Genomic DNA, 26,229 nt, shown 5'->3' with positions numbered 1-26,229 from the left:
ATTGTTCAGTCTGAGTCACTCAAAAAAGTAACCTTCGATGCCCATCACAAAACTGAAAGGAACCCCAGGCCCCAAATCCATTACAAGTCAAGTAAAGACGGAAGGAATAAAGGAACATTGTCTTGCAAATGAGTAATTTAAAAAACTTGACTTTAATTGGAGGGTCCCTCTAATGATGTTATAGTAAAGCTATACAGTCAGAAATTACTTTAAACTCTCTTCTATTGACCGAATTTCAAGTAATTTTAGGTATTACACCTGCCCCTGGGCCAATTCTTGTGGTTTAAGAACTATGTTCTCTTCCTTTTCAAAATGCCTTTCTTTCCTTGTTGTGGTATGAAATGCCCATGCAAACGGGGAAACCAAGTACTGCGCAGGGAAACCAGCTAGTCACTGACCACCATCAGCCTGTGTAAACCAGTACGAGCCAAATTCTAGCCTCAGCTCTAGTAACATTAAGAGTCTTTTGTAAGGAGAGCTTTAAAAACATTCAGGCAGGAGACGGTGAGAATCCTGGTAGTTTTTAGGCAGAAGGAACTTAAAAACCATTAAGCTATTATTTGGGGCAGGCTGGGCCCAAATCTGCAAGCCTTCTCTAAGGCAAATGGGCAGGAGGAAAGTCAGACACTCTGTGTGCAAATCAGACGGACTTAAAAACTGGAAGACAAAAGCTGTGCTTTTCTCCTGGCTGAAAAGACAGACAGTTGCAGACAACAAAGAGCTTTTCACTGCTGTGACTTGGTAATGAAAAAGAGCCTGTCTCTCTGGTGTGGAGCTGTGTAGGCTCCTGTCTTGACTTTAAGGACAGTCAGAAGTAGTGATGTGCACAGGCTGACTGTACCGTAGGGTTCACCTTTTAATTCATTGGTCCTCTCCTGGGCCTGGTGTCATTAGGACACGTGGGGCATGCCACCTGCTAAGCTGGAAGCAGGCTTGGATTTTCAGTAGACATCAGGCCCTGCAAGCAAAAACAGATGCAGTGGTTTCCAATAGTTGTCTTTTGTAACAGCTGCACAAATAAATCCATAGTTTATAAAATTCAGTGTGACAATGGCTACTGTTAAAAACACACAAGCTCAAACAATAAATGTAACTAAATCTAATCTTCAATTTGTAGAGATCTTGTTGCAAAATAGATTTCATAGCGCTTGACAAGGCAGCCTCAGCTTTGTGCCAATACATCCCATTTCTTTGTTCAAGGTGAGCTGGCTGGTGATGACTAATACTCTATCACCAAAATAATTTCTTTTACAGTATTTTTTATGCTCTTGAGGTGCACACCTCTTATCCTCAGTAGAAAGGTGGGAGCTGCTCTGTAGCCCTTGAGGGCTGGATTTCTCCCCACGTTGCCTTCTGTTAGGATGTTCCTTTCTTAGAATAGCACCAGACTACATCTGCCTGAATACAGCGCAGAGGAGAAAATACCTTGCAGCTTTCTAACTCCCCACGGGAGGGCTGAGCAGTCATCACACTGCAAACGAGACTGCTGCCTCGGAGAAGGGCAGTCAGTCCCCCAGGAAAATATCTGCTTCTGGCACCCAAGTACGATGTCCCCTGAGTGATGGACAATGCACCAGCTGAAGGAACTAGGACACAGGTACACTTTGTCCCCAGCAGGGTGATGCACCACAGAGGACATAATTCAAGATAAGGTCCAGCATGTTTCTGTTGCTCTTCCTCTCAGTCAGGGAAGCTGATCAGAAACACCGCTAACATAAGCTCTCGGCAGCCAGGCGCTACAGCAGTGAAACTATACAACGTTGCTGGGTGCCCTTTTGAGTCCCATTAGGGTGGGTTTCAGCTTTCTTTTTCTGGAATGCTTTTTGCTTAGCAAGACAGCATGGAAAACAATCTACCCGGGGATGGACTTTGCTTCCCTAGTGACTAGCTAGACTATTCAGCAGCCATGCCTCCTGCTATATTAGCCCTATAATTTAATTGGAATATTCATCCTGTCTTTCAACGTTGCTGGGCTGCAGCTCGGTACAGGTAATGGCTTTTGGCTCTGCAAGCACATCAGCTGAGCTTTAAAATTACCTTTGCCACTTCTCGGCTGCCACACATTGATGAAATGCTGGCTAGTGGAGGTCGGCCACAGTATACCCTTGACTTCTGTGGATCAGGAGTTCACCTTATTTCAGTAGCTTTGTCCCCACTCCCACCAACGAGTGATGAGCCACAGCATATCAGGAGTCACAACAAGCTCACATTTGAGAGTTCTGCCAAAGGATGCACCTGAACATTGATATAAATCTTGCTGCTGTCTTGCTGCACAGCAAAATAGACCACCGGGCAATATTTGTGTGGCAAACAATGCATCATGGATTTGTGAGAAAATAATTACCCACCTTTTCAGTGGCTGGTGTGCCAGCCAATTTGCTTTGAACCTGTAACTCCCTGTCTAGCATCATCTTGCACACAATGTATATAAGAACAAGGCCCTCATCTCCTGCCTCTGATTACAAGAGGATGACAAGAGCGGAGACTGACTCCCGAGGGGAAAAGATGCTTCTGACTGATTGATTGTTCCCTGCTGGCCCAACCTACTGAATAAATTTGTGTTGGGTCTCAGAGTAACACCCTACCCTCTCACCTGGAGGTGACCCAGGTTCCCAATCCACGGGGACATAAAGGTTCGAGGAAGACAGGTCATGGCCGTGCATGATTATGGATGCGTTTAATTTCACATCTTCAGTCTGCTCTCTGCACAACCTCCTCCTTGCTTTCCACCTTTGGGAGGAATTATCTGGTTTTACTGATGCTGCATTCTACCTCTTTAGCCCTGCCTCCCCTCCCTCCCTAAAACCGCACCACATGCAAAATATGTTAATCATAATGTTGGTGCAAATCCATTTTCCTTTCACCTCAACAGATCTTACACACTTGAGGAGCACCATATCCATAGGAACCATATATCTGAGCGTGGACATGCAGCCACTTCAGTGGTGAGAAATGAAACTGGGAAACAACGTTCTCTAACAGGCATATTCAGGTGTGCATGCCTGTCTGTATCTCTTGATTTACTTCTGCTTGTTCATCTCTAGATCAAGAAGTAAAGAAGTCAATCAGAAATGCTCAAACCTATGCCAGGAATCAAACAACTCTGCTACAACATTCAAGCACAAGGAACTCAAGAGATACGGAGCACCAGTCTTGTACTGCCTTGCAAAAAAATGGGAAGGGAGGATGAATTTAGGGCAGCGTGCTACGCTACCATTGAGAAGCCTGGCTTTAATTGTCTCTTCTTTCCCACACTTTCTAAATAATCTTGAGGAAGCCAAATTATCAAACTGTCAGAGGTATCTAAACCCAAAGCTACACACAGCTCTCTAGATGGACTTCAAAAATCACCAAGGGGCTTAAATGTCTCAGGACTTCAGCTCCCACTTTATCAAATAAAGATAAAAATTCATCTCGCCACTATACTGCAAGGTCTGTGAAGGTCCGTGAAGCTCAAGGGCAGCCTTGGCTGCAGCGACCATGGAATGGTGGAGTTCAAGATCCTTAGGGCACCGAGGAGGGCGTACAGCAAGCTCACTACCCTGGACTTCAGGAGAGCAGACTTTGGCCTCCTCAGGGATCTGCTTGGTAGAGTGCCATGGGACAAAGCCCTGGAGGGAAGAGGGGCCGAAGAAAGCTGGGTAATATTCAAGGATCACCTCCTCCAAGCTCAGGAGCGATGCATCCCAACAAAGAGGAAGTCAAGCAAAAATGCCAGGAGGCCTGCATGGATGAACAAGGAGCTCCTGGACAAACTCAAACACAAAAAGGAAGCCTACAGAGGGTGGAAGCAAGGACAGGTAGCCTGGGAGGAATACAGAGAAATTGTCCCAGCAGCCAAGGATCAGGTTAGGAAAGCTAAAGCCCTGATAGACTTAAATCTGGCCAGGGACGTCAAGGGCAACAAGAAAAGATTCTATAGGTACGTCGGGGATAAAAGGAAGACTAGGGAAAATGTGGGCCCTCTCCAGAAGGAAATGGGAGACCTGGTTACCCGGGATATGGAGAAGGCAGAGGTACTCAATGACTTTTTTGCCTCAGTCTTCACCAGCAAGTGCTCAAGCCACACCGCCCAAGCCGCAGAAGGCAAAGGCAGGGACTGGGAGAATAAAGAGCAGCCCACTGTGGGAGAACATCAGGTTCGAGATCATCTAAGGCACCTGAAGGTGCACAAGTCCATGGGACCCGATGAGATGCACGCATGGGTCCTGAGGGAACTGGCAGGTGAAGCTGCCAAGCCACTATCCATCGTATTTGAGAAGTCGTGGCAGTCCGGTGAAGTTCCCACTGACTGGAAAAGGGGAACCATAACCCCCATTTTTAAAAAGGGAAAAAAGGAAGACCCGGGGAACTACAGGCCAGTCAGTCTCACCTCTGTGCCTGGGAAGATCATGGAACAGATCCTCCTGGAAGCTATGCTAAGGCACATGGAGGACAGGGAGGTGATTTGAGACAGCCAGCATGGCTTCACCAACGGCAACTGACTAACCTAGTGGCCTTCCGTGATGGAGTGACTACATCAGTGGACGAGGGAAGAGCTACAGATGTCGTCTATCCAGACCTCTGTAAGGCCTTTGACACGGTCCCCCACAACATCCTTCTCTCTAAACTGGAGAGATATGGATTTGATGGGTGGACTGCCCAGTGGATGAGGAATTGGTTGGATGGTCACATCCAGAGGGTAGTGGTCAACAGCTCAATGTCCAGATGGAGATCAGTGGCAAGTGGTGTCCCGCAGGGGTCCATACTGGGACCAGTACTGCTTAATATCTTCATCAATGACACAGACAGTGGGATCGAGTGCACCCTCAGCAAGTTTGCAGACGACACGAAGTTGAGTGGTGCGGCTGACATGCCTGAGGGATGGGATGCCATTCAGAGGGACCTGGACAAGCTCAAGAAGTGGGCCCATATCAACCTCATGAGGTTCAACAAGGCCAAGTGCAGGGTCCTGCACCTGGGTCGGGGCAACCCCTGGTATGAAAACAGGCTGGGGGATGAAGGGATTGAGAGCAGCCCTGCCGAGAAGACCTTGGCAGTACTGGTGGATGAAAAGCTGGACAATGTGCACTCGCGGCCCAGAAGGCCAACCGTATCCTGGGCTGCATCAAAAGAAGCGTGGCCAGCAGGTCGAGGGAGGTGATTCTGCCGCTCTACTCTGCTCTGGTGAGACCCCACCTGGAGTACTGTGTCCAGCTCTGGAGTCCTCAGCACAGAAAGCCATGGACCTGTTGGAGCGGATCCAAAAGAGGGCCATGAAAATGATCGGGGGATGGAACACCTCTCCTGTGAGGGTAGGCTGAGAGAGTTGGGGTTGTTCAGCCTGGAGAGGAGAAGGCTTTGGGGAGACCTTATTGCATCCTTTCAATACTTAAAGGGGGCTTATAAGAAATATGGGGACAGACTTTTTAGCAGGGCCTGTTGCGACAGGACAAAGGGTAATGGTTTTAAACTAAAAGAGGGTAGATTTAGACTAGATATAAGGAAGAAATTTTTTACAATGAGGGTGGTGAAGCACTGGAACAGATTGCCCAGAGAGGTGGTGGATGCCCCATCCCTGGAAACATTCAAGGTCAGGTTGGACGGGGCTCTGAGCAACCTGGTCTAGTTGAAGATGTCCCTGCTCATTGCGGGGGGGGTTGGACTAGATGACCTTTAGAGGTCCCTTCCAACCCAAACTATTCTGATTCTATGAACTTCGGGGACCAATGTGACCAGACCCCATGCACCCTGCCCACCCCTGCGCACCTGGCCCCCAATGCCCTCCCGCACTTCCCCCCGCCCCCCCCCCGTTCCCCTACCACCCACCCAAAGTCCCCCCCAGGCTTCCATTTTGGGGGCTGAAAACAGCCCACTTAGCCTCCGTTTCCAAATCCCAAAAATGCAGCACTTTTACTTACTTACATAGTTTTTTTCTGAGTCCCAGAAATGCAGGACTTTTAGCCTGCTTTTTCAAGTGCTGAAAATGCATGACTGACTTAGTCTTTCTCTGAGCTTCAGAAATGCAATGCTCACTCTCTGGTTTTGAGCCCCAAAATCACAACACTTGGTCTCTGTTTTCAAGCACTGAAAATGCAGGACTTTTAGTCTTTTTCAGAGCATCAGAAACACGGGGCTGTGCTTTTGAGACCCCAAACCAGCCCCCAGAGCTTGTTTTAAGGCTGAAAAATGCAGCACTTTTACTTATTTAATCTCCGTTTTCAAAAGATGAAAATGCACGACTTGGTCTGCATTTTTAGTCCCAAAACCACAGCACTTAAGTTTTTTTTCTGAGTCCCAAATCCACATCATTTTATTGAGTACCCATGAATAACATGTCATGCTCACTCTTGCCTCGCAGTTCCACACGATGCCTCTTCCTTCTTCTGCACCAGCTGCTGCAAAGGAAGGAGGACACAGTTAGAGCTGGGAAGCGTCATTCCTTTGCCTGAAGGACAAGAGGGACTCCGACCCCCAGAGCACTACCCCACAGCACTACCGGCACTGGCCCACCCCCTACCCATCAGCTTTTCTCACCAAAGTGACGCACAGCAGGGTTCCAGACGGTGCTGGAGCTGGCTGGGCTCTGAGGCAGGCACCCTGGGCAAATGGAGCTGGGCATGCAAAGCAGCAGCCAGAGGCTGCTTACGGGGGGCTCGAGCCACTGCCTGGACTGCAGAATGCCTGGGACTGCAGCGCACTGGCCAGGCCCTGAGTTACAGGGCAGCCCTGGTCCCAAAGGCCAAAGGAGGCTCCTTCTCTCGAATTCGGGGGCACCCTGACCTAGACCCTGCTAACGGGGCAGTCACCCTGCACGAGCTGCCAGTGGAGCACCAAGGCACCCAGACCCACAGCCTGCTTACAGGCAGGCAGGTGGACACACAGGGAGCCAAAGAGCTCATCCTTCCCCCCACTGCAACAGGAATGACTCTCGGCAGCCAGGCAGTGGAGCGGCGTGGCCAAAGGCTGGGAGGGCCAGGACAGGGAAGGCTCATTAGGCTCCAACCTAAATGATTCTACGATTCTATGATAACAAAGCTAACAAAATAGAACACAATAATACAATTATCATAGAACGTAACATAAGATGCAGTATGCCAGTTGCAGATGGTGCCTATCCCATTTAAAAAAAGTCATACTGGTGATGTCTAGCAGTTTGTTCAATTTCTGTTGCGATTCTGACAATTTAGCCGGTATTGTGTTTGATAGCAATAGTCACTTGTTTTTGGTATGTAATAGCTTTTCCATAGCTGGCGGTTAAGGATTCCAGTTCTTCAGTTTGAGAGAATACTGTGTCCCATATTTGTCCTAAGGGTACCGACCAAGTTGTAGGCCAGAATTCCACCAGCAGTGATGTGAGGTTTGCTTTATGGCTTCTATAAAGTCATCCACAGATTTCTAGTGCTGTAACGTTGCACCGACATTCTCGGCCAGGAGCCATCGTTTTGTTCCTGTCATTCCATAGAACGTCACAAAGTGACACCACACATACACAACCTGGTTTCCACTTAAGTACAACTGTGCGATTGTCATACACTGAGTCTAAATAACAGGTACCTGAGGATATATCACTGGAACATGGGTCTTGTATTACTAAATGCTCAGGGCAGAACATGGTTTCCCCATTGTTCACATCCACGAGTATCAATCAGATTGCCTTGGTCCTCTATCCATTTGTGCCCTTGAACTGGTGCCCATATTCTGTTAACTACAATGATGGGAAGCAGGGTATATTAGTAAATGGGTTCTTCTTTTATTTTCTAATTCACTGTGCGGTAATAGATAGATCCACTTAACAGGTTACTTTTACTTCCTACAGTTCTGAGGAACTGAGATTTACAATCCTGTCACCGATCCAATAATAGGGCCCCTAACACAGCAGGATTTCCACTATGGACCTGATTGGCTTGTTGTTCATATTCATTTATAGCAAGGTTTGCATAGTAACACATGCAACGGCACTGCCAGTGTTAGAAACAACGTTGTGAACACCAGTGTACATGTCTTTCAAAATCTGTTTGTGCTTTTTCCCTGGGTTAAGACTAAGTGTAAGGGTTTTAGTAGCTGTGTATCCCCTTTACCATATCCATGTTCTGACCAATTATAGCTTGTTTGCTTAACTGTCCTAGCCTGGACACTTTATTATTAGCAATCTCCAAGTCCGTAGAATTTAACACTCCTGTGCCCAAGCCAGCAGCTCCCAATCCTGTTGGAAGATCTCTAGCTGTGCGGATTTTCCAGTGAGACTTAAGCCATTGATTATATATAGGTATCATCCATTGTGAGCAATTTGGGTACACTTTACTAATATTAACATTGTCCCAGCGAATCTTAAACTAAAATTCATGTACTTCAGAAGTAAAAACTGAAAATCTTTCAGGAAAGCTTTTGGCAACTGTTGCTGGTGGTGTAGTAGTGGTAGTGGGAATCAGGGAAATGTCAAATTGCATACTGCCCACTGTGGTACACGAACCATGACCTTGACGGTTCATTGGCACACAGACTCCCATAATGAATCCCAGCGGCCCCATTTGCAGCAGGCATTGCCATCCCTTGTTGGGTTTATCTGATATTGTTACATGTGTGCAATTGTGTAAAAGGACAAACTTAATAGGTCCTTCAGTGGTATTGTGATCATACTGTAGGGCGGTGTCCCCATCTATAATGCGAGTATTAGTCTCTCCAACCCAAGTCCAGATTCCTGGATACGCACTACTAACGCTTAAGCAAAAGGTAAGGCTGATGTGCGTGGTCAGGTGGAAACCTTGGTTCTCGCTGCCCCACTGGTGGGTTTTGGATATGTTGGACCTCACTGTCCATGTTAAGGCAAGAGGTTACCAGCTTCTGTGGGTTTGCTTGGTTATTGCATGGTGCATCTACATTTATGTGAAAGAATGCCAGATTCCCCAACACGAGGATTAGAATTGTCCAGTACACAAAGGTTCCCGTCTTTTTAGATGTTAACATTCTTTCCAGTGATAGCACTTTACCATAGAGAGTATTAACAAAGTTCCAGGGAATACTTAGGGTACTTTCTAGATGGATACTTTCCGTAGGATGCAGGTTCAACAACAGCTTTTCACTTAGTTGTACAGGAGTTCAACAGTTCCTAGGGAAAGGGAAAGAAGACTTAGGTCTTGGATCATATCCAAGCCTCAGTAACGATTAATTTCACTCCAACAGCATCCAGAGTTTCCCATATTCCTTTCCCTCAAAAGTGCTGCAAAGTGACCCAGCGTTTTCCGAGTGATGGGTGTTGAATTCTCACCTGATCTCCTGGATGCCACACCAAGGTATTCAAAGCATCCTGCTGGTGTTGGTTCAGCACAGGGGATTGTTCATAACCTCCATATAGTGGACTGCCAGTAGGAGTCTGCCGTGAGTTCAGTGCTCGTACGGCTTCCCGTAAGTTCCTCCCCCAATTAGCATTACCGTTTTGCCGTTTGAGCTGTTGTTTAAGCAACCCATTCCATCTTTCTATTATACCATTACTCTGAGGACAACAGGGTAAGTGGAAAGTCCACTTAACTCCATGCTTAAGACACCATTCCTGTACTATTTTATTTTTAAAAGATGAACCATTATCTGACTGTATCTCTTGTGGCATTGGGTGCACAGCAAGCCATCGGTTTAATCCTGCTACAGTTGCCAGTCCAGATGCAGTGCATGTAGGGTAAACATTACCCAAACCACTTACTATTTCAACTGCAGTCATAATACATTTCCATCCTTCAGAAGGACGTCATGGGTCCGACATACTCAACTTGCCAAGTACCCCAAAGGACTTTCCTTTCTCTAACGCTTGCTTGTTGTTGACTTCTGACAAGATAATCCCTCATATCATTGCAAAATCCACAAGCGGTCACTAGTTGAACTGCTTGTTGTTTACAAATTGGCCAGCCTCGTCTCGCTGCATGCTGATATAGGTCATATGCACCGGTGTGTCCCAACCATTCATGCAGCCATTTAGCTAACCATTCAACACTCAAGGCAGAGGAAAAACCTGCCACATTTATACTGGCTAGGTGGTCGGTCATATTGTTCCATTTGGCCACCTGAGTAGTATTTTTCTGGTGTTCAGCTACATGCCCTATGGCAATAGGATGGGAGTTGGTGATCTGGTATATTTGTTCCCAATATTTTCTTCCCCATATATCTCGATTCCCTATCTGCCAATTGCATTTTGCCCAACTTCCTAGCCATTGTGTAGCACCAGCCCATGCAGCATAGGAATCAGTGTGCCATTTCTAAGAGCTAATACTATGGCGTAGAGCTCTGCTAATTGAGCAGAACCTCCTACTCATTCAGTTACTGCAAGTTCATCAGCTACAGATACAGCAGCAGCCGTTCCTTGCCATTTACCCTGTATTTTACGAGCACTCCCGTCAGTAAACCAGACACCATCTGGTTGATGGAGATTGAATTCAGGAGCATCCTGGAGCATGGAGGCTCTGTGTATTCTGTAGGCATTCCTGTATGTTCCACTACTTCAGTAACTTTATTCTCCTTAGTCAGGCCATCTGTGGTTACACAATGGTGTACAGTGTACACTGTGTACAGTGCCCACCTTTGTACAGTGATCTTATGTGCTATACCTAAAGGCAGTTTTTTACCACCGAGAATAGATTTAAGAATAGGTATTGGCACATGTAATTTTATGTTTCTTCTCTGACTCAAAGGTTCAGTTGCTACTAGCCTTTCATAAGCGCTAATAGCACCTTTTCAAAAGTTGAGTAATTGTGCTGAGCATTCTGCCATGATTTGGAGCAAAAAGTAAAAGGGAGATCCTTGGAACCGGTAGGCCCTTGTTTCCATAGTCCCCACCAATATCCCTTCTCTCTAACCTGGATATGTAGTGAGAGGGGCCACACAGGGTGGGTGGGTCCCAATGGTCAATACACATTCACATTTTCCTTTAGAAGCTCCAGGGCCTCTTCATGTTGTGGAGTCCATTCCCAGACTGCATTTTTCTTTACTAAGTTATAGAGTGGTTGGACTATTATACTAAATCCTGGAATACGTGGCCTCCAAAATCCTGAAGTCCCTAGCACAGCACGGAACTCCTTTTTATTCTCAGGGATGGGTAACTGTTGGATTTCTTCTAGGACCTCAGCAGGAACCATTTCCTTCCCACCTATCCATCTGACTCTCAAAAAGGTTACTTCCTGGCTGGGTCCTTGTTTCTTTTCTTCCGGTACCTCTACCCCAATTGACTGTAAGTGTGTTATAACAATGGCCATAGCCTGTTTCACAGGTTCCGCTGAGTGTCCACCTATTAAGACATCATCTATATACTGCACCACTGTAACCTCTTGTGGTAATTTTAATGTTTCTAGCTCTTTAGCCAGTGTAGCATGAGCAACGGTAGGGCTATGTTTAAAACCCTGTGGTAAGTGCGTAAATGTATATTGGAGTCCCTGCCAGGTAAAAGCAAATCTCTCCCTATCTGCCTCTGATATTGGGATCATGAAAAACATATCCTTCACATCCACTGTTGCCATCCATAGAAAGGCTTGTTCGTTAAGAAAATTGACTATATCACTTATACTGGGAACAGCTGCAGCGAGCAGTTCAGTGGCAGTGTTCAAGGCTCGGTAATCTACTGTTAGTCGCCACTTGCCATTAGGTTTCTTTACTGGCCATATAGGAGAATTGCAGGGGGAATGAGACTTGACAATGATTCCCCGTGCTTCCAGCTCCTTTATCAATTCAGTAACAGGATGAATAGCATCAGAAAGCAATTTGTATTGTGGAATATTAACTAGTTTGCTATGGGGTAAAGGAGCAGCTGTTCACAACAGATTAACAGTCAGGCATGCATTTGTAGGTGGTAAACTGTGGGGCAAAGAGGGTGGTGTCCCTATTTCCCATTTTCCCCCATGAGTCCACCCATGACTGACCTTTCAGTACATCCATACCATATTAGGGGAACCTAAACGTAAGGTCGGGCAGACTGTCTGTCCATTAGACAGAATTAGTTTAGCTCTGACCAGTGGGTAAGTAGTGATTTTCCCATTAACACCTACAATAGAAACCAACTGCTTGCTAAGCAGAGGCTGTCCTTTGTTAGTGATAAGAATATCCTTATCTACCATCGATATTTGGGCTCCTGTGTCAATGAGGAATGTTGTAAGGTAGCAACCATTAACTGCGACTATCATCTCGGACTTGGATCCTTAGCAGTGGGAGTAGTGGCCACCAGTACTGCCACTGAACCAAGCCCCGCCCCTAGTTTCCCACATATTCACAGTCTAGGTTTAGTGCTGATAGATTTGGGTATATCCCCGAGCTCAATTCCCTTGCTTCCTCTGGCTCCCTAGTCGTTACCCCTTTAAATCTTAGGTTGTCACCCCCATCACCTGACACAGGTCCCAGAGGGCTATCATGAGAAGTGGGATTGAGTGCACCCTCAGTAAGTTTGCTGACAACACCAAGCTGTGTGGTGCAGTCGACACACTGGAGAGAAGGAATGCCATCCAGAGGGACCTTGACAGGCTTGAAAGTGAACCTCATGAAGTTCAACACGGCCAAGTGCAAGGTCCTGCATATGGGTTGGGGCAATCCTAAGCACAAATACAGGCTGGGCGGAGAATGGATTGAGAGTAGCCCTGAGGAGAAGGACTTGGGGGTGTTGGTTGATGAGAAGCTCAACATGACCTGGCAATGTGCACTTGCAGCCCAGAAAGCCAACCATATCCTGGGCTGCATCAAAAGAAGCGTGACCAGCAGGTTGAGGGAGGCAATTCTGCCCCTCCACTCCACTCTCGTGAGACCCCACCTGGAGTACTGCGTTCAGCTCTGGGGCCTCCAACAGAAGAAGGACATGGACCTGTTGGAGCGAGTCCAGAGGAGGGCCATGAAGATGGTCAGAGGGCTGGAGCACCTCTCCTATGAAGACAGGCTGAGAGAGTTGGGCTTGTTCAGCCTGGAGAAGAGAATGCTCTGGGGAGACCTTATAGCAGCCTTCCAGTACCTGAAGGGGGCCTACAAGAAACCTGGAGAGGGACTTCTTACAAGGGTATGTAGTGATAGGACAAGGGATAATCGCTTTAAACTGAAAGAGGGGAGATTTAGATTAGATATAAGGAAGAAATTCTTCACTATGAGGGTGGTGAGGCACTGGAACAGGTTGCCCAGAGAAGCGGATGCCCCATCCCTGGAAGTGTTCAAGGCCAGGTTGGACGGGGCTTTGAGCAACCTGGTCTAGTGGAAGGTGTCCCTGCCCATGGCAGGGGGGTTGGAACTAGATGATTAAGGTCCCTTCCAACCCAAACCATTCTATGATTCTATGACCACAGGGGAAAGCTGTGTCTGTTCAGAGATAGCTTGTTGAGTAGTGGGAGAAGAAAGGGGTCTCAGATGCTTTTCATTGCAAGTGAGACCTGTTAAATACTGCCTGAAATCACAGGGAATCTCTAAATGTCAGGACAGCTGTTTCCTCTTATTCAATGCAAAAATCTTACAGGCTTACACTCTCTAACACCCATCCCACATCCCTTTATGTATAAATTGAAACATTTGGTGCACTGAGGTTACTTCTTCCCCTTTCTATTAACAGATGATGCATTCAGGCATCAGGGTGGCCAACCTCACCCTTCTCAAAGCCTGAAGGGACAGCTGTGAGGACACGGTGAAAATTCATCACTTGCACTAAAAACTGGATAGAATTATCATACGTCTGGGAATTTTCTCTTTCACTCTGCTGCTGCTCCTGCCTACATGTCTCTCTGAAGTGCTCACCTGCATCTCCACTCTGATGTGGTAGTTGGGGAAAGGTGCTTCCATCTACCCAGCCCAGGCTAACTGCTCCTCATCTCTGTCCTCTGTCACGAAGAATCATCATCCCTCCTGCCTCCTGAGGCATGTTCTCTTGTGGCAGATGTACAGGGAAAAAAGCATAGGTATAGCTGGGTTTCTCAGGGAGCCACACAATAAAAACGAAGCTGACAAGACAGAAAGGCAAAACACAGATAAGAACACCAAGGACAGAACTCAGACAATTACTAACATATCCACAGCATGCCCAAAACCTGAATGTCAAAATCTGTTTTTCACTGATTTTAAATTAGAAAATGCAACAATAAGCATAATCTGATCATCATCATAACTGTCCATTCAATTCTCCCATAATCTCCTGCACTGTGAAACTACTTGAACCTGAATCGCTTATTTATCCTCTTGTTTTACAACAGCATAACTCCACTGGTGCTGAGTTGAAGTCTGAAGTACATCTGTCTGTTAAAGACAGTTTGGGTTAGTTCAAATAATGTTTAGCCTGTACCATATCAGCTTCTGCTTCTATTTCTGGAAAACTTCAGCTCAGTCAACTGCATACATGCCAGAAATAAAATGAATCAAATGTACATGGGAACTCTACATAAATACAAAACGATCTGTGACCTCATTTATTGTAGCTTCTTATGCATTCATTTTCTCAACATCCACTAGGGAAAAACATAGTCTGAGTGATGACATCAATGACTCTCTCTCCAGTGTAGTCTTTTCTGCCTCAGTCTCTTCTGAATCATGTAGACAAGAAGTATAATCCAGGGCTAAGAATCCAGACTGCTGTATGGAATGCGATTCTAAAAATTGAATGTCCTGCCCATTGCCTGTAAGCTTACTTTATTTGCACACACTGCAAGTTAAACAAGCTTTATGAAGAAAACATATCCTACAGCTGTACAGACTTAATGCTAACTGCACTAAACTTATAATACGGCTATTTCTTCACTTAAAAAACATATATATATACACACTTTTTTATATATATATATGGGAGAAAACTACCTATAAATACAATGGAAAAATACATTCAAAAGCTTTTTATAAAATTTGGCGCAATATTATTTTGACTGTAATAAAAATATTTATGAGAGAAAGACAAACACACACAGAGAAACACACATACCTAATGTCTAGTGCTTGTCTAAATCCTGAAAAGACAATGTGGCCTTTGGTATTGCTAAACAGAGTTAGTTGCAAGCGTCTAAAGCACCTACAGTCCCAGCTTATAGCCTCTGCTCCACCCTCTCTGACTGTGTATGCTTATCACCATTTTGCACAGGCTTTGCTGACTGCAAGTTTCCACAATAGTTTACAATCGGGCAGGGAAGCAAAACCAGCTAAACATGTAGTGTCCTCCTCCAAGGGCTCAATCCAACCTTCATTAAATTCAATGGAAAATATTCTACTGCCTTTATTTGGACTGAATGTTATACAAAATATTTAAATTGATTTGCTGTCAAAGCGATGGCCACCCAGCAGTAAAAAATAATTGTAACCACGGAACAAACCATGAAACTGCCCCTATGGCAGTCCCTCCCTCACCCAGTTGGGATAAGTCATGACCAGCAGCTAGGAAGTCTAGCCAGCAGTTGTGGGTAACTAAACCCTGAGCACACATTACAAGTTGCCTGGGAGGTTTTCCATCCAACATGTGAAATGCAGTGTGCTGTGGCAGCTTCAGTATCGAAATTTAGATTGGACTTTGTCTCAGTGGGAGCTCAAACAAATCCTAGCAGGGCTTGCAGATGCATCGATCCCATAGGCGCAGCACGACACCCAGGAACATCCCTGTTTCTATAGCAGTTGTGCTTCATAACAGAGAGCAACAGAATTTTTCTGTATAAACCATGAACGCACAACATCCAACTGCATTTATTATCCAATCAACATTTCAAACTAATTCCCCTGTTCCAACAATTTAAAGGTTAAGTGGCAAAGCCCGGGCTATATAAATTCATACAGGAACATGCATTGTGTTATATTCTGATTATACAAATGGCTGACAGATAAAACTAATTCCTAGAATCATGGAATGACTCAGGCTGGAAGGGACCTCGGGAGGTCTCTAGTCTAACCTCCTGCTCAAAGCAGGGTCAACACTGAATTCAGATTGGGTTGCTCGAGGGTCTGTCTGGTCCTGTCTTGAAAACCTGCAAGGAAGGAAACTGCAGAACCTGTCTGGGATCCTGCTTCACTGGGGAAACACTTTTTTCCTTTTGTCAGGTTGGCACCTCTCCTGTTCCAATTTATGACCTCCTCCTTCCTGTGCAGCTCCATAAAGGGTCTGGCTGTCTTCTCAATAACCTCCCTGTAGGCACTGGCAGGCTGCTGTAAGGTCCCCGCAAAGCCTTCGCTCCTCTGGGCTGAATAAGCCCAGGTGCCTCAGCCTTTCCTCACAGGACATGTGCTCCAGCCTCCTGACTATCTTAGCTGTTTGCTGGGCTCCCTCGCTCAGGTTGTTTGACGGTTCTAGGTAGCAATTTTTTTACTTGTACCAAAGTAGGTGAAGACAGAGCTTGAAAAATTGGGCTACAAATCAATTATATTTTTATATTGTTTTTGAGAGGAGCTTGGAATTTCTTGCCTTTCTAAACCTCATTAGTAGCCACTAGAGAGAAAGGAAGGTGGTCAAAAGAGAACAGAATATTTAAACTGATTTCATGAATAGAATTCCTTACAAGAGAAATCAAGCTTTTGCTCTCTTATTCTCCCCTCCTAGAACTCAGAATAATTATATGTTAATAAGATGTCTGAAGAAATATGATTTGAAATGACAGTTCACACCTAGTGATACCAACTGGAACATTGAAATGGGTGGGAGTTTTAGCACTGATGTGAACAGATGTAGTGTTTCAGAAAAATATCAATGAAAACAATCTGAAAATATATTTGAAGGAAAAAATATGATTCTATACTTACATATTTTTTTCCTGCAAGGTAAATGCTTTTTGTTCATCTATTTTATCTTCACACTACATAAAAGCAAAACATTTTAAGAAATGGACACGGCTGTTTGAAGCAGTAAGGGAAATACATACCACAGTGTGCTTCTCCAGGCAACTTCTATTATGTATATACCTTGTTTCCTACTGGATTTTCATTTGACCTGTTATACCCTGTCTCACATATTCAACCTGATGCAAAACTAGACTGACAGAGAGGCAGCTTCCACAGTGATAGCCTTTTAGCTGCAGCATCAGATCAAATCAACCTTTCAGTAAAAGTCTCTTTTCCACATGCTTCTGGATCAATGTAATACTGGCTATTACAGGAAAAAGTGAAACACACAGCAGACTTAAGATAAAATGAAAACTAAATGCCTATAGTGTCAGCTGTTGACAAATGCCACAGAGCTATTGGCTTCCAATACTCATCCTCTCTGTTCAAAATAAACACATATGGTAACCTTGTTAATATCAAAATATTAGCTAGTGATATTTCCAATGGCAAAACCATACATCCGATCCATAGTGTCTGAAAATGTTCATAGAGACGTTGTGTATCAAAACCCCTTCAAGTTACATCTGCTGACTGAATGCATGCCCTTGTTGTAAAGAGATGCACACAGGTTTTGGTGCATTATCCAAACAAGTTCTGGTTGCTGTGCTATCCTTCAAGGAACATTGTGTTTGTCACAAACCTTGTGTAATTGGATTTTAAGCAAGAAACAAGAGAGCAGGTTTAGAACTGATGCCTATGAGTCTCTATAAATGTCCTGGAAGAAAAAAATATCAGAAATCCTTGTCCCAGCCTGAAAGTTCATCTGGAGGGATTCCCTCTTCAGGTGGATAGCTGTCAAAGTAGCTGTAATCAGCCGGTCCAGACAACTAGGACATTAAAAACACAAACAAATGGTTGTTTCAGAAGGTAACTTTTGAAAATACTCTCCACTGATTACTCATCATTTTTATTGCTACCAGTGGAGGAATGAAAGGCTAGCATGATATGGATGGCTTCTTTCAACTGATGCAATTCCTCGTTCTTTAAAAGATAAATCTCCAGTAATTACATTGTACAACAGAACAATGGCATTAGCCTCCTTATACAAAAACACTCCCCAAATACTATCAAATCCTAGATTTCACCCAAAGCCCTATAAAGTCAGTAAGAAAACTGGGCCACACTGCGTACAATTTTGATTCAAATTTGTTTAAGACCAAATCTACACTCATGGGGTAACTACTCAAAGCAGATCTCAGAATTATTTTTCGTTTCAAACTGAGTTCAAAGTGAGTTTCAAATTCTTTATCATCAATCTTTTTTCATTTTAGGGCAAAGAGAAACGGGCCATTTAAAACAGGAAGCTTGTTCAAGGATGTGCTGTAACTCAATAGTAAGAGAATAAAAGAATTTGTACTCCACACAGTAACGTGAACAGTGCATCTTAATAATGTGCCCACTACCGAGGAAAACATGCTTTTTCAGTATTCGTTTCTGACCAAACACTATTTATTCTAGTAATGGTGAAAATCTAATGCAAAGTACATAGGAAGAATAATATTTCCATTATTTAACTGAATTTAAGTTATGTATTGCTTGCTGTGTCTCTTTCTTTCATTCGATTTTCACTAAAAATGGCGAGCTATAGTAATTGAAATGCATCGTTGGGAAACTTCGTTCTCACCATCAGTTGTTTCATTGTAGCCAAGCAACTTTATATTAGTAAAGCATTATGATATTGAAAGCCAAAGCCAATACCTCTCTTTTTAAAGGCGATGTTAATTTCCTCACTTTCAGACCATCCCAGTTAAAACTACTCAACCACCTGATTAAAAAGAAATGAGAGACAGACAGGGAGAGACCAAGAGAGAAAGACAGATTGTTTTTTGTCATTATACTATTAATAGCTGAAAAACATGTGAACAAGGGCTATAAGACATTTTTTCATGCCAACTTCTGTCCATGTGACAACACAGTTGTTAGGAGGAAACTTGAGCGCTGTCATTGCCATACAAGGGAGTGGTAGCAGGGGGAGCTTCAGGACCACCAGATACATTGCATCTCCTCTGTGTAGAAGTGCCAAAGTGACAGGCAGGTTAATATATGCATAAGCACAGCCATGCAAAGACATATGCGTCCCCTTGGAATTCCACCCTCTTTTAACAGCATGAGAAGAGGGAGACAAGCAGAACAGTCAAAGCACTTCTTTTACCAAGCACAAACTGCAGGGCTTAGAAACAACTCGGATAAAAAGAAAAAGCAGGAAATGTTTAATCCACAGAGGACTTTCTTCATTACAAGAAAGAAGACAAAAACCTAATATTGCTCCAGAGCTCTTAACTACCATTCTTAAAAAGCAACTGTTTAACAGTTAGGAGGTCTGAAAGGCAGATGCTGAACTGGCATTGATTTCTCTGAGAACTGAATTAAATTCCTACATCAGCAACCTCCAAAAAACCAGTAAACAACAAGATGTTACTAGATAATCATGCTGAGCATTAATGTTTATATTGTTGCTTGCTGTAGTCGCAAATATACTCGATAGCAACAGAGATCTCTTTTACACAATCTGCCTGGAAGTGCCTGGAGCTTTATGGGTTTACAGGACTGGGTTCTAAAATATTAAAAATATTTTCAAATTAAAAACCAAATTTTCTTCTTGGCAGTCTCTTTCACTTACCTGTGCTTCTTGATGTCATTAATTCCATTCCTGAGATTGCCTAATCTTTCTGTAGGGTTTTGCCTTAAAAAAAGAGAAAAAGAATAAGGATAAGAATTTTAAAAATATTTTTTTATTTTTTTAAAAGAGCATTTATAGGTCCAAACTGCTTGCATTTAACAGTCACACAGGGATGGAGCTTGCATACGACATGTGGTCTCATAATGTAGCCATGTTTGGGTTAATACCTAGACTGTAGTCTTCATTGTGTACTAGCCTGATTACCTTGTATAAACAATGCATGCCTTACAACACTATGCCCTTGAAGAAGAACTAAAAGACTGATAAAAGGGGAACATCCTGCCCTAGAAGGCGTGGGAGGCTAGATGATTGCCAAAGAAACAAGAAGTCAGCAAAAACTGCGGTAACTAGGGGAAAGGTAAAGGCAGCAAGGGGAGATTGCGACCACCGACTCAATTCAAGACTGGAAAGACTTGCCCCCACACACCCGCAAGGAGCATGCGTGCTAATTTACATGGCAAGTGAGGCTAATTTGAACATAACTAACCAATGAGCATGAACGTAGGCGGGTTTTTTGCTAATCATGTAATAATATAAATACGCTGCAGTTCTTTTGTGTGGTGAGCTAGCTTTGTGGAATTACCACCTAGCACCCATCTTTGTGCAAACATGAGATAAATAAATATCTCAGCTCTGTGTGTAAGATTGGCTTATTGCACACCGGGTACTGGACCCCGCTTGTGGGACAACAATAAGGAGACATAATGAGGTGTTGCTCACTGCTCCTTTCTTTTGAGGATGGAGAAACCTTCCAGGAAGCCAAAACAGTGTCATTCTGCTGTGAGAAGCAGCAGAGGGAAATCAACTGGTTGAATTTTAGTTGCACACCTTTTTTTTCTTGGCCAGCAAGTCTGGTCATGAGTTACAAAAGGAGGCAGACCAAAATTTGCAGCTACAAAGATCCTTTCAATCCTGCTGCACAAACACGGTGTATACTGTTCCTAGTGCTGTGGATGTAATCCCACTGGAGCTGGGAGTTCAAAGTCAGCAGTGTCACCAGCCACAGGTTGTGCATGCCACTATGCACTAATGCTTCTGAGTTATGCTGGCCCTTCTGAAATACCACCTTTTTGCACATTTACAAGTGAGCTTAAGTCAGTCTTTAAGTGCCCTACGCTTTCTGTAGGAGCTATATGCCTAAGTAATTTTGGAAGCATTTTTTTAAAACACTGCGCTTGATAATAAAATTAAATTCTTTAGCTCTTTCCTCAGCCCACACTTAATAAAGTTTTCCCTAAGATGTGTTTCAGAAAAAATTCACAGCTACAGAGAAAGCCCAGAGCCTGCATTTATTTGTAGATGATACTTCTGCAGACTAAGAGGTGTGACACACGCTCAGAGGCATGCATGCATACTGAATATAATCAGAATAGACCATGCTAGGCATAACAATTTTAAATGAAGTTGTCAGGAATTCAACACTCTAGTCTGGATCTTAAATAGCTCAAACTATCTACACCCAGGCTCTGCCACAAACTCCCCCTCCTACCTGCAGAGTCTGCGGATCAAATCCTCAGGCCGCCTTGTTATTATTTTAGGAAAATCCAGTTTTTCAATGCCTTTGAGAATCAAATTATATGTCATCATTTGATCAGCCCCAGAGAATGGTGGACTAGAAAAAGAAAGCAACACTGGTAAACGGAATGGCTGGCAAGAGCAGATGTGGCCATTTCTCATCAAAGCAAATACTTGAGAATATGGAAAAAACCCCCACCTTCCTAGCTTTACAACCTTCAGCCTTTCAGTCTGTTTAAGATATTAGAAAGGTTTGAAGCTGAGAAGCTGCCTGTAGGTACCAGGGAAAACGCATGATCATATGTGTCCCTCTAAGCTGGCTCTGCTTCCCGCCTAACTCAGAGAAGCTTCCATGTTGTACTACCATTGAGCATTCACAAAGAGTTGTCACAGAAGTGTGCACGGAGGCAAAGAACGAGCCCTGCTTACAGTTCACCCACCCCACTGTCCCCCATCACCCACTAAAGGGGAAAAGAACAGTCTGTTGTCAGCTGTTCCTCACAGGAAACATCATAATCAGTTAAAGGAGCTCTATACCAGCCACTTATAGCCAGTGTCTGGGTAAACCAGAATTGAGAGTATGTCCCACACTTTGTCTGTGGCGTTTCTGAAATGATGGAAGATAAGACATGCATAAGAGGCAAAAAGAAGTATCATTTTGCAAGTCATTCCTGTTTAGTGATGGGAAAAAACCCAAACTGTTTATTTTAAAAATAACCTTGAAAACTTTTCTAAAAACAAACAAGTTAAGAACTTGGAGTAGGAGGCACTTACCTGCCAGTAAGGAGTTCATACACAAGAATCCCAAGGGACCAAAAATCCACACTGAAGTCATGGCCTTTACTCAGAATGACTTCAGGGGCAACATACTCAGGGGTTCCACAAAACGTCCAGGTTTTCTGCCCTGATCCGATCTTCTTTGCAAATCCAAAATCAACCTGATCAAAATCAACATATGCTGCATAATGCAGAAGTGTTTTGCACTGGGAAGCCTTAAGGTCTTAATTGCTTCCTCACCTCCTGCAAAGATCTCAGAGTTGCCAGTTTACTGCTAAAAGAATTACACAGTAGTGTTGTGAAGGAGAAAGAAGTAATTCCACTGGATTACCAAATGTTATAGAACAGATCCATTTATTCTCACGAGTAATTTCCTGAATTATTTTCCTTTTGGGTAGAACAACCCACGCTTTCCTTGAGAACATGAGATTTACAGTCCATGGAAAATGGTGGGTTGCTCATTGTCCTCAGAGTGGATGTTTTAAGCTCTTTGAAGGGTATTCTTTTTGCACTTTTCACGGTCACAGTCAAGTATGGCAGGAGCTCTTTACTATGTTCCCTCTCTACAGAGACAATGTAGAACATATGATTGCTTGAGACTGGACAAGGGAGGTAATTCTGCATCTGGGAAATGTGGTTCCTGCCTTTACATTAAGATTGGCTGCTGGGAGAAATTATTTTTGCTGTTTATGTTGTGGCAAGAGCTCTCAGAGGCTGCAAATCCCCAGTCTGCCTGTGGCTTGCAATGGCTTTGCAATGCCTTTGTTTCTCACTGTGCAACGAGTAGCCTGCCCTCTTTTCTACTGAAGCGTAAGAGTTATTAAACTCCGGGATCCTGGTACTATAATTACATGCTGTCTATTTATATCCCCTCTGCAAGGAAACAGGATATAGGCACAAAAGGATAATGTTACAAAAGGATTACATCTTACCAGTTTTATATATCCTTCAGCATCCAAAATTAAATTTTCTGGCTTCAGGTCTCTGTAGATAATTCCTGTGTGATGTAGATAGTCAAAAGCCTCTGTCACACACCCAACACAGAACTTGGTAGTGGCTTCATCAAAGCTGCCTCTGGAACAAAAATAATCACTATGCTTGCAGACAACTAACTTCTAAAAATGCCTAGCTCATTAAACAGATAACATATAACACCCAGAATATTAACAGATTTTTTGCACTGACATTCAGTACATCACTCGTGGTTGAAAACTGAACCAAGCGTCTTTTCATCGGACAGCCCTTGAATAGAGAGTCTACTCAGCAGACATATGGAGCTGACTGGTGATTTTAAAGGACAAGATTCCACTTCGTTTGCTGTTACCTGTCTCTCAGCAAGCTCCACAATTCCCCTCCAAGGCAAGCTTCCAGTAGCATGTATACATACTTACTATCTTTGAATGTGCGATATAGTCTGTGGAGACAAATGGCAGCAATTTAGGAAAAGCAAAATAAAATGTGAGACTTGCAATGTCTTTTCTCCAGAACTCATATATGCCAAACCTCATTCTTAATAATGCTGTCCAGTGGGTCAACTGGGGGTCAACTTTCAAGGAAACCTTGTGGTCAACTTACTTTACAATGAATGGAGAACATATCTGCTCGAGGATTTTCTTCTCAGAATAGATATGCTCTTGTTGTTTGGTGTCCACTACGTGTTTCTTCTTTATACACTTCATAGCAAAAGCCATGTCCTCATTTTTCACTTTAACCTGTGAATAAAAATGATGAGTACATGTAAGGCAAAGAAAGGATGTTTTACCAATCTGTTCTCAATAGGTACACTGATATCCATCTTTTTCAATGCAGCACAGGACTGAAATTGATGACTGTAACGAGGGACAAATTCCAGATTTTCTGCAGAACTGTTCTGTATGATTTTAAGTCAAGCATCAGACCTTTTTAGTGTCCCAGTCCCCACTTGTAAAACGAAATGAAGTGTTCTCTGTGTTCATTTTATGTATATAAAATAGCAGCATTTTGGATAGGTACTATATTTTATAATGAGTTTATACCACAACAAGTCCTAATTTCAATTTAAGATTTCTAAAAACTAGCATAATACAAAAGAACAAAAAGCAGGGGCAGTTTATGAAGAATGTTTACAAATGATTTTGTATCACACTGAAATATTATCTAATATGCAATAAAAAGATGGAAGTTAAAACAGGGCTTCCAGGAAACCAAGGAAGCAGCTGTCGGTGTTCTACAGCTGGCTGAGAATCCAATTTTTAGCTTATTAATCAGGTGACCCTGTAGAATTTCCAAGCTGGCAGTCAACCAGTGTGGAAATTTGTTTTGTGAAGCATGAATCGGAATAAAACAATTGATGGTCTAACTACTGTAAAGGATTATTGACTTCACTAAAATCACATAGTCTCCTTTAATTTACCATTACCTTCAGCAGCCTGCACAAGAAGCATTCACATTTTTTTCAGATGTTTGCTACTCAGCCAGAGGAGAGTGGAATTTAAGACTAATGAGTCTCTTTGCATCCCAGAATGTGCCTCAAAAGAACCATTACAAATTGTTGGAAATTTCAAAGTCAACACAGTTCAGAACTAGATCACACTGGTTACAGTTGCTATGGGGCATACTGAAGCAATTCTAACACCACAGACTATGTGATGCTGGAGATTACTTCAGGTCCAGGCAGAATCTTGGGAAGAGGCCTGCGATTCAGGGAACACAATGCAGGTAGGCACATCTGTAAACTCCACATGCACAAACTGATGAATATATGTCTAGTGACCAGGAAGATACTTTTAACAACAGGAGATGAAGGCACACAAGAATGGATTTGTTTCTTTGAACATCGAAGTCCTGAAAATATTTTTTAACTATGCATTGCTTTATATAGAATTACCTCTGCCTGAGAGGCACAAGCATGCAGAATATTAAAATCCTTCACATTTTTCAGTGGTTAAATCAATCATCTAAGACACAGAACTACTTGAATATGTTTAAAACAAACTCTTACAAGCTCAACCCTTCCGAACCCACCAACACCCAGAGTTGTGACAACTTCTAAATTCTGGAATGGGGAAGAAGGGAACTGGGCTACTTTCTCCTTCAGCTCTACCATCTCCAAAGACACCTCTTTGGTCAACTGTCCACAGAAGGATCTTCCTCTGCATTAAGAAAATCAACATAGGTTAGTGCTTTCCTTGCCAGCAACCTGTATCACAGTACTCTAATACTCCTACAAAAAATAAAAGCCTTCTTATTTCCTAACAGAATCTTAATTTTATTTTATGCAGAAGCACTTTCTTTCTGAACATCCTATGGAAGTAAGTTAGAAGCGAAATGCTACTGAAGTTCACTGAGTACAATCAACAGTATTTTTATCAAGAGCTGATCCATGGTGGGGTTCCTAATTACGCAGTCAGCTGCAAAACTTTGGGCACTCCAAGTTGGAGAACCAATTTCTGAAGGACTGTGTACCAGCTCCAGTAGAATGATCAGAAATAAAAATGCAGCTGTATTTCTAAACAGAAGAAAAACATACTCTGCTAATCTTCCAATAGTGCTCAGGTTGAAATCAGAGGCAGATAAACTAAAAGTGTGGTCCACAGCGAAAAGCAAACTCTTTAATAGCACCAGTGCTACACTGAAACATTAAAAAACCACTGTTCTTTTATGTCTGCTTATTTCTATTTGAAATGGCAATTAGTCTTTTGTACAGTAATACAGTTTCATTAACTCAAGCGGGAGTTAAAGTTGACCTTTAGGGGTTTTACCAGTCAAAGCATTTACCATCAGAATGCAAAAAATTATTTGAGCACGCTTTCACTTCTTTTCTGTGCTCAGTTTTCTTGGGATAGAGTGAATTCTTGGTTGGAAGTCAATATACTGAGATTCTATGTAATTTTTGTTTCAGAAAAAATTTCTTGGACTCCATAAGCATCCCCAGACAGTTCTATTATAGTGATTGCTATCATTCCTAGGGGCCCATCTCCATCAACTACCATCCATGATTTTACTCACATATCTATCACTCTTTTTTATGATTAGCTGCTAAAGATGTGCCTAACGAATGATCTGACTTACATTGCATGTCGCTTTTCATCAGCCTGGGCCAGATTAGCCACATAACCTTCAAGGTACGTTTGGAGCTCCTCGTAAGTTCCAACAGTTTGATTAAATGTCCTAAAAACATGAATGTAACGGTATAAACTACTGAACATACAGTGGAAAGAGAAAGAAACCATTATCTGTGCTGCTGCACCAAGGCTTTACATTGCCTCTGAGTCATGACCCAGACTGAGCTTTACACTATCACTTTGACAGCACAGATTTTAAGAGCATGGAAGAGGCGGTAACCAGCTGAAGTACCAAACTTGGTTTGTCAGAGGGTAGGGGGACAGAGTGACGGATCTCCTCAGGTCATTTCATGCTATGTTTAAATAATTCAGAGCAGGCTGGGTATATTTTGCCTCCCACATGCACTATGGTTATTAAGTGTGGTTCCACCATCCCTACCACAGGAA

General features: G+C 43.4%; 1 protein-coding gene and 1 long non-coding RNA gene across 5 annotated transcripts in view; one reads left to right on the top strand and one right to left on the bottom strand.

Moving 5' to 3' along the window:
• Positions 1-26,229, top strand: part of LOC143159715 (uncharacterized) — a 71,693-nt gene that overhangs the window by 14,178 nt on the left and 31,286 nt on the right. The window lies entirely within an intron of this gene.
• PRKG2 (protein kinase cGMP-dependent 2) overlaps positions 17,499-26,229 on the bottom strand; it is a 31,784-nt gene continuing 23,053 nt past the window's right edge. For 2 of the 3 annotated variants that reach the window (XM_076336972.1, XM_076336973.1), the window contains 10 exons: positions 25,790-25,888; positions 24,720-24,870; positions 23,315-23,451; positions 23,064-23,153; positions 22,672-22,813; positions 21,737-21,900; positions 20,937-21,059; positions 19,388-19,450; positions 18,466-18,532; positions 17,499-17,594 (listed from right to left, as the gene is read on the bottom strand). In XM_076336972.1, the coding sequence (XP_076193087.1) occupies positions 17,499-17,594; positions 18,466-18,532; positions 19,388-19,450; positions 20,937-21,059; positions 21,737-21,900; positions 22,672-22,813; positions 23,064-23,153; positions 23,315-23,451; positions 24,720-24,870; positions 25,790-25,888 (1,132 nt within the window). The remainder of the gene's footprint in view (positions 17,595-18,465; positions 18,533-19,387; positions 19,451-20,936; positions 21,060-21,736; positions 21,901-22,671; positions 22,814-23,063; positions 23,154-23,314; positions 23,452-24,719; positions 24,871-25,789; positions 25,889-26,229) is intronic. The other variant, XM_076336974.1, reaches the window with a different exon arrangement.

Source organism: Aptenodytes patagonicus, chromosome 4 (genome assembly GCF_965638725.1).
Source record: "Aptenodytes patagonicus chromosome 4, bAptPat1.pri.cur, whole genome shotgun sequence".
In the NCBI taxonomy this organism is placed as follows: domain Eukaryota; kingdom Metazoa; phylum Chordata; class Aves; order Sphenisciformes; family Spheniscidae; genus Aptenodytes; species Aptenodytes patagonicus.
This window is presented reverse-complemented; position numbering and strand designations above follow the sequence as displayed.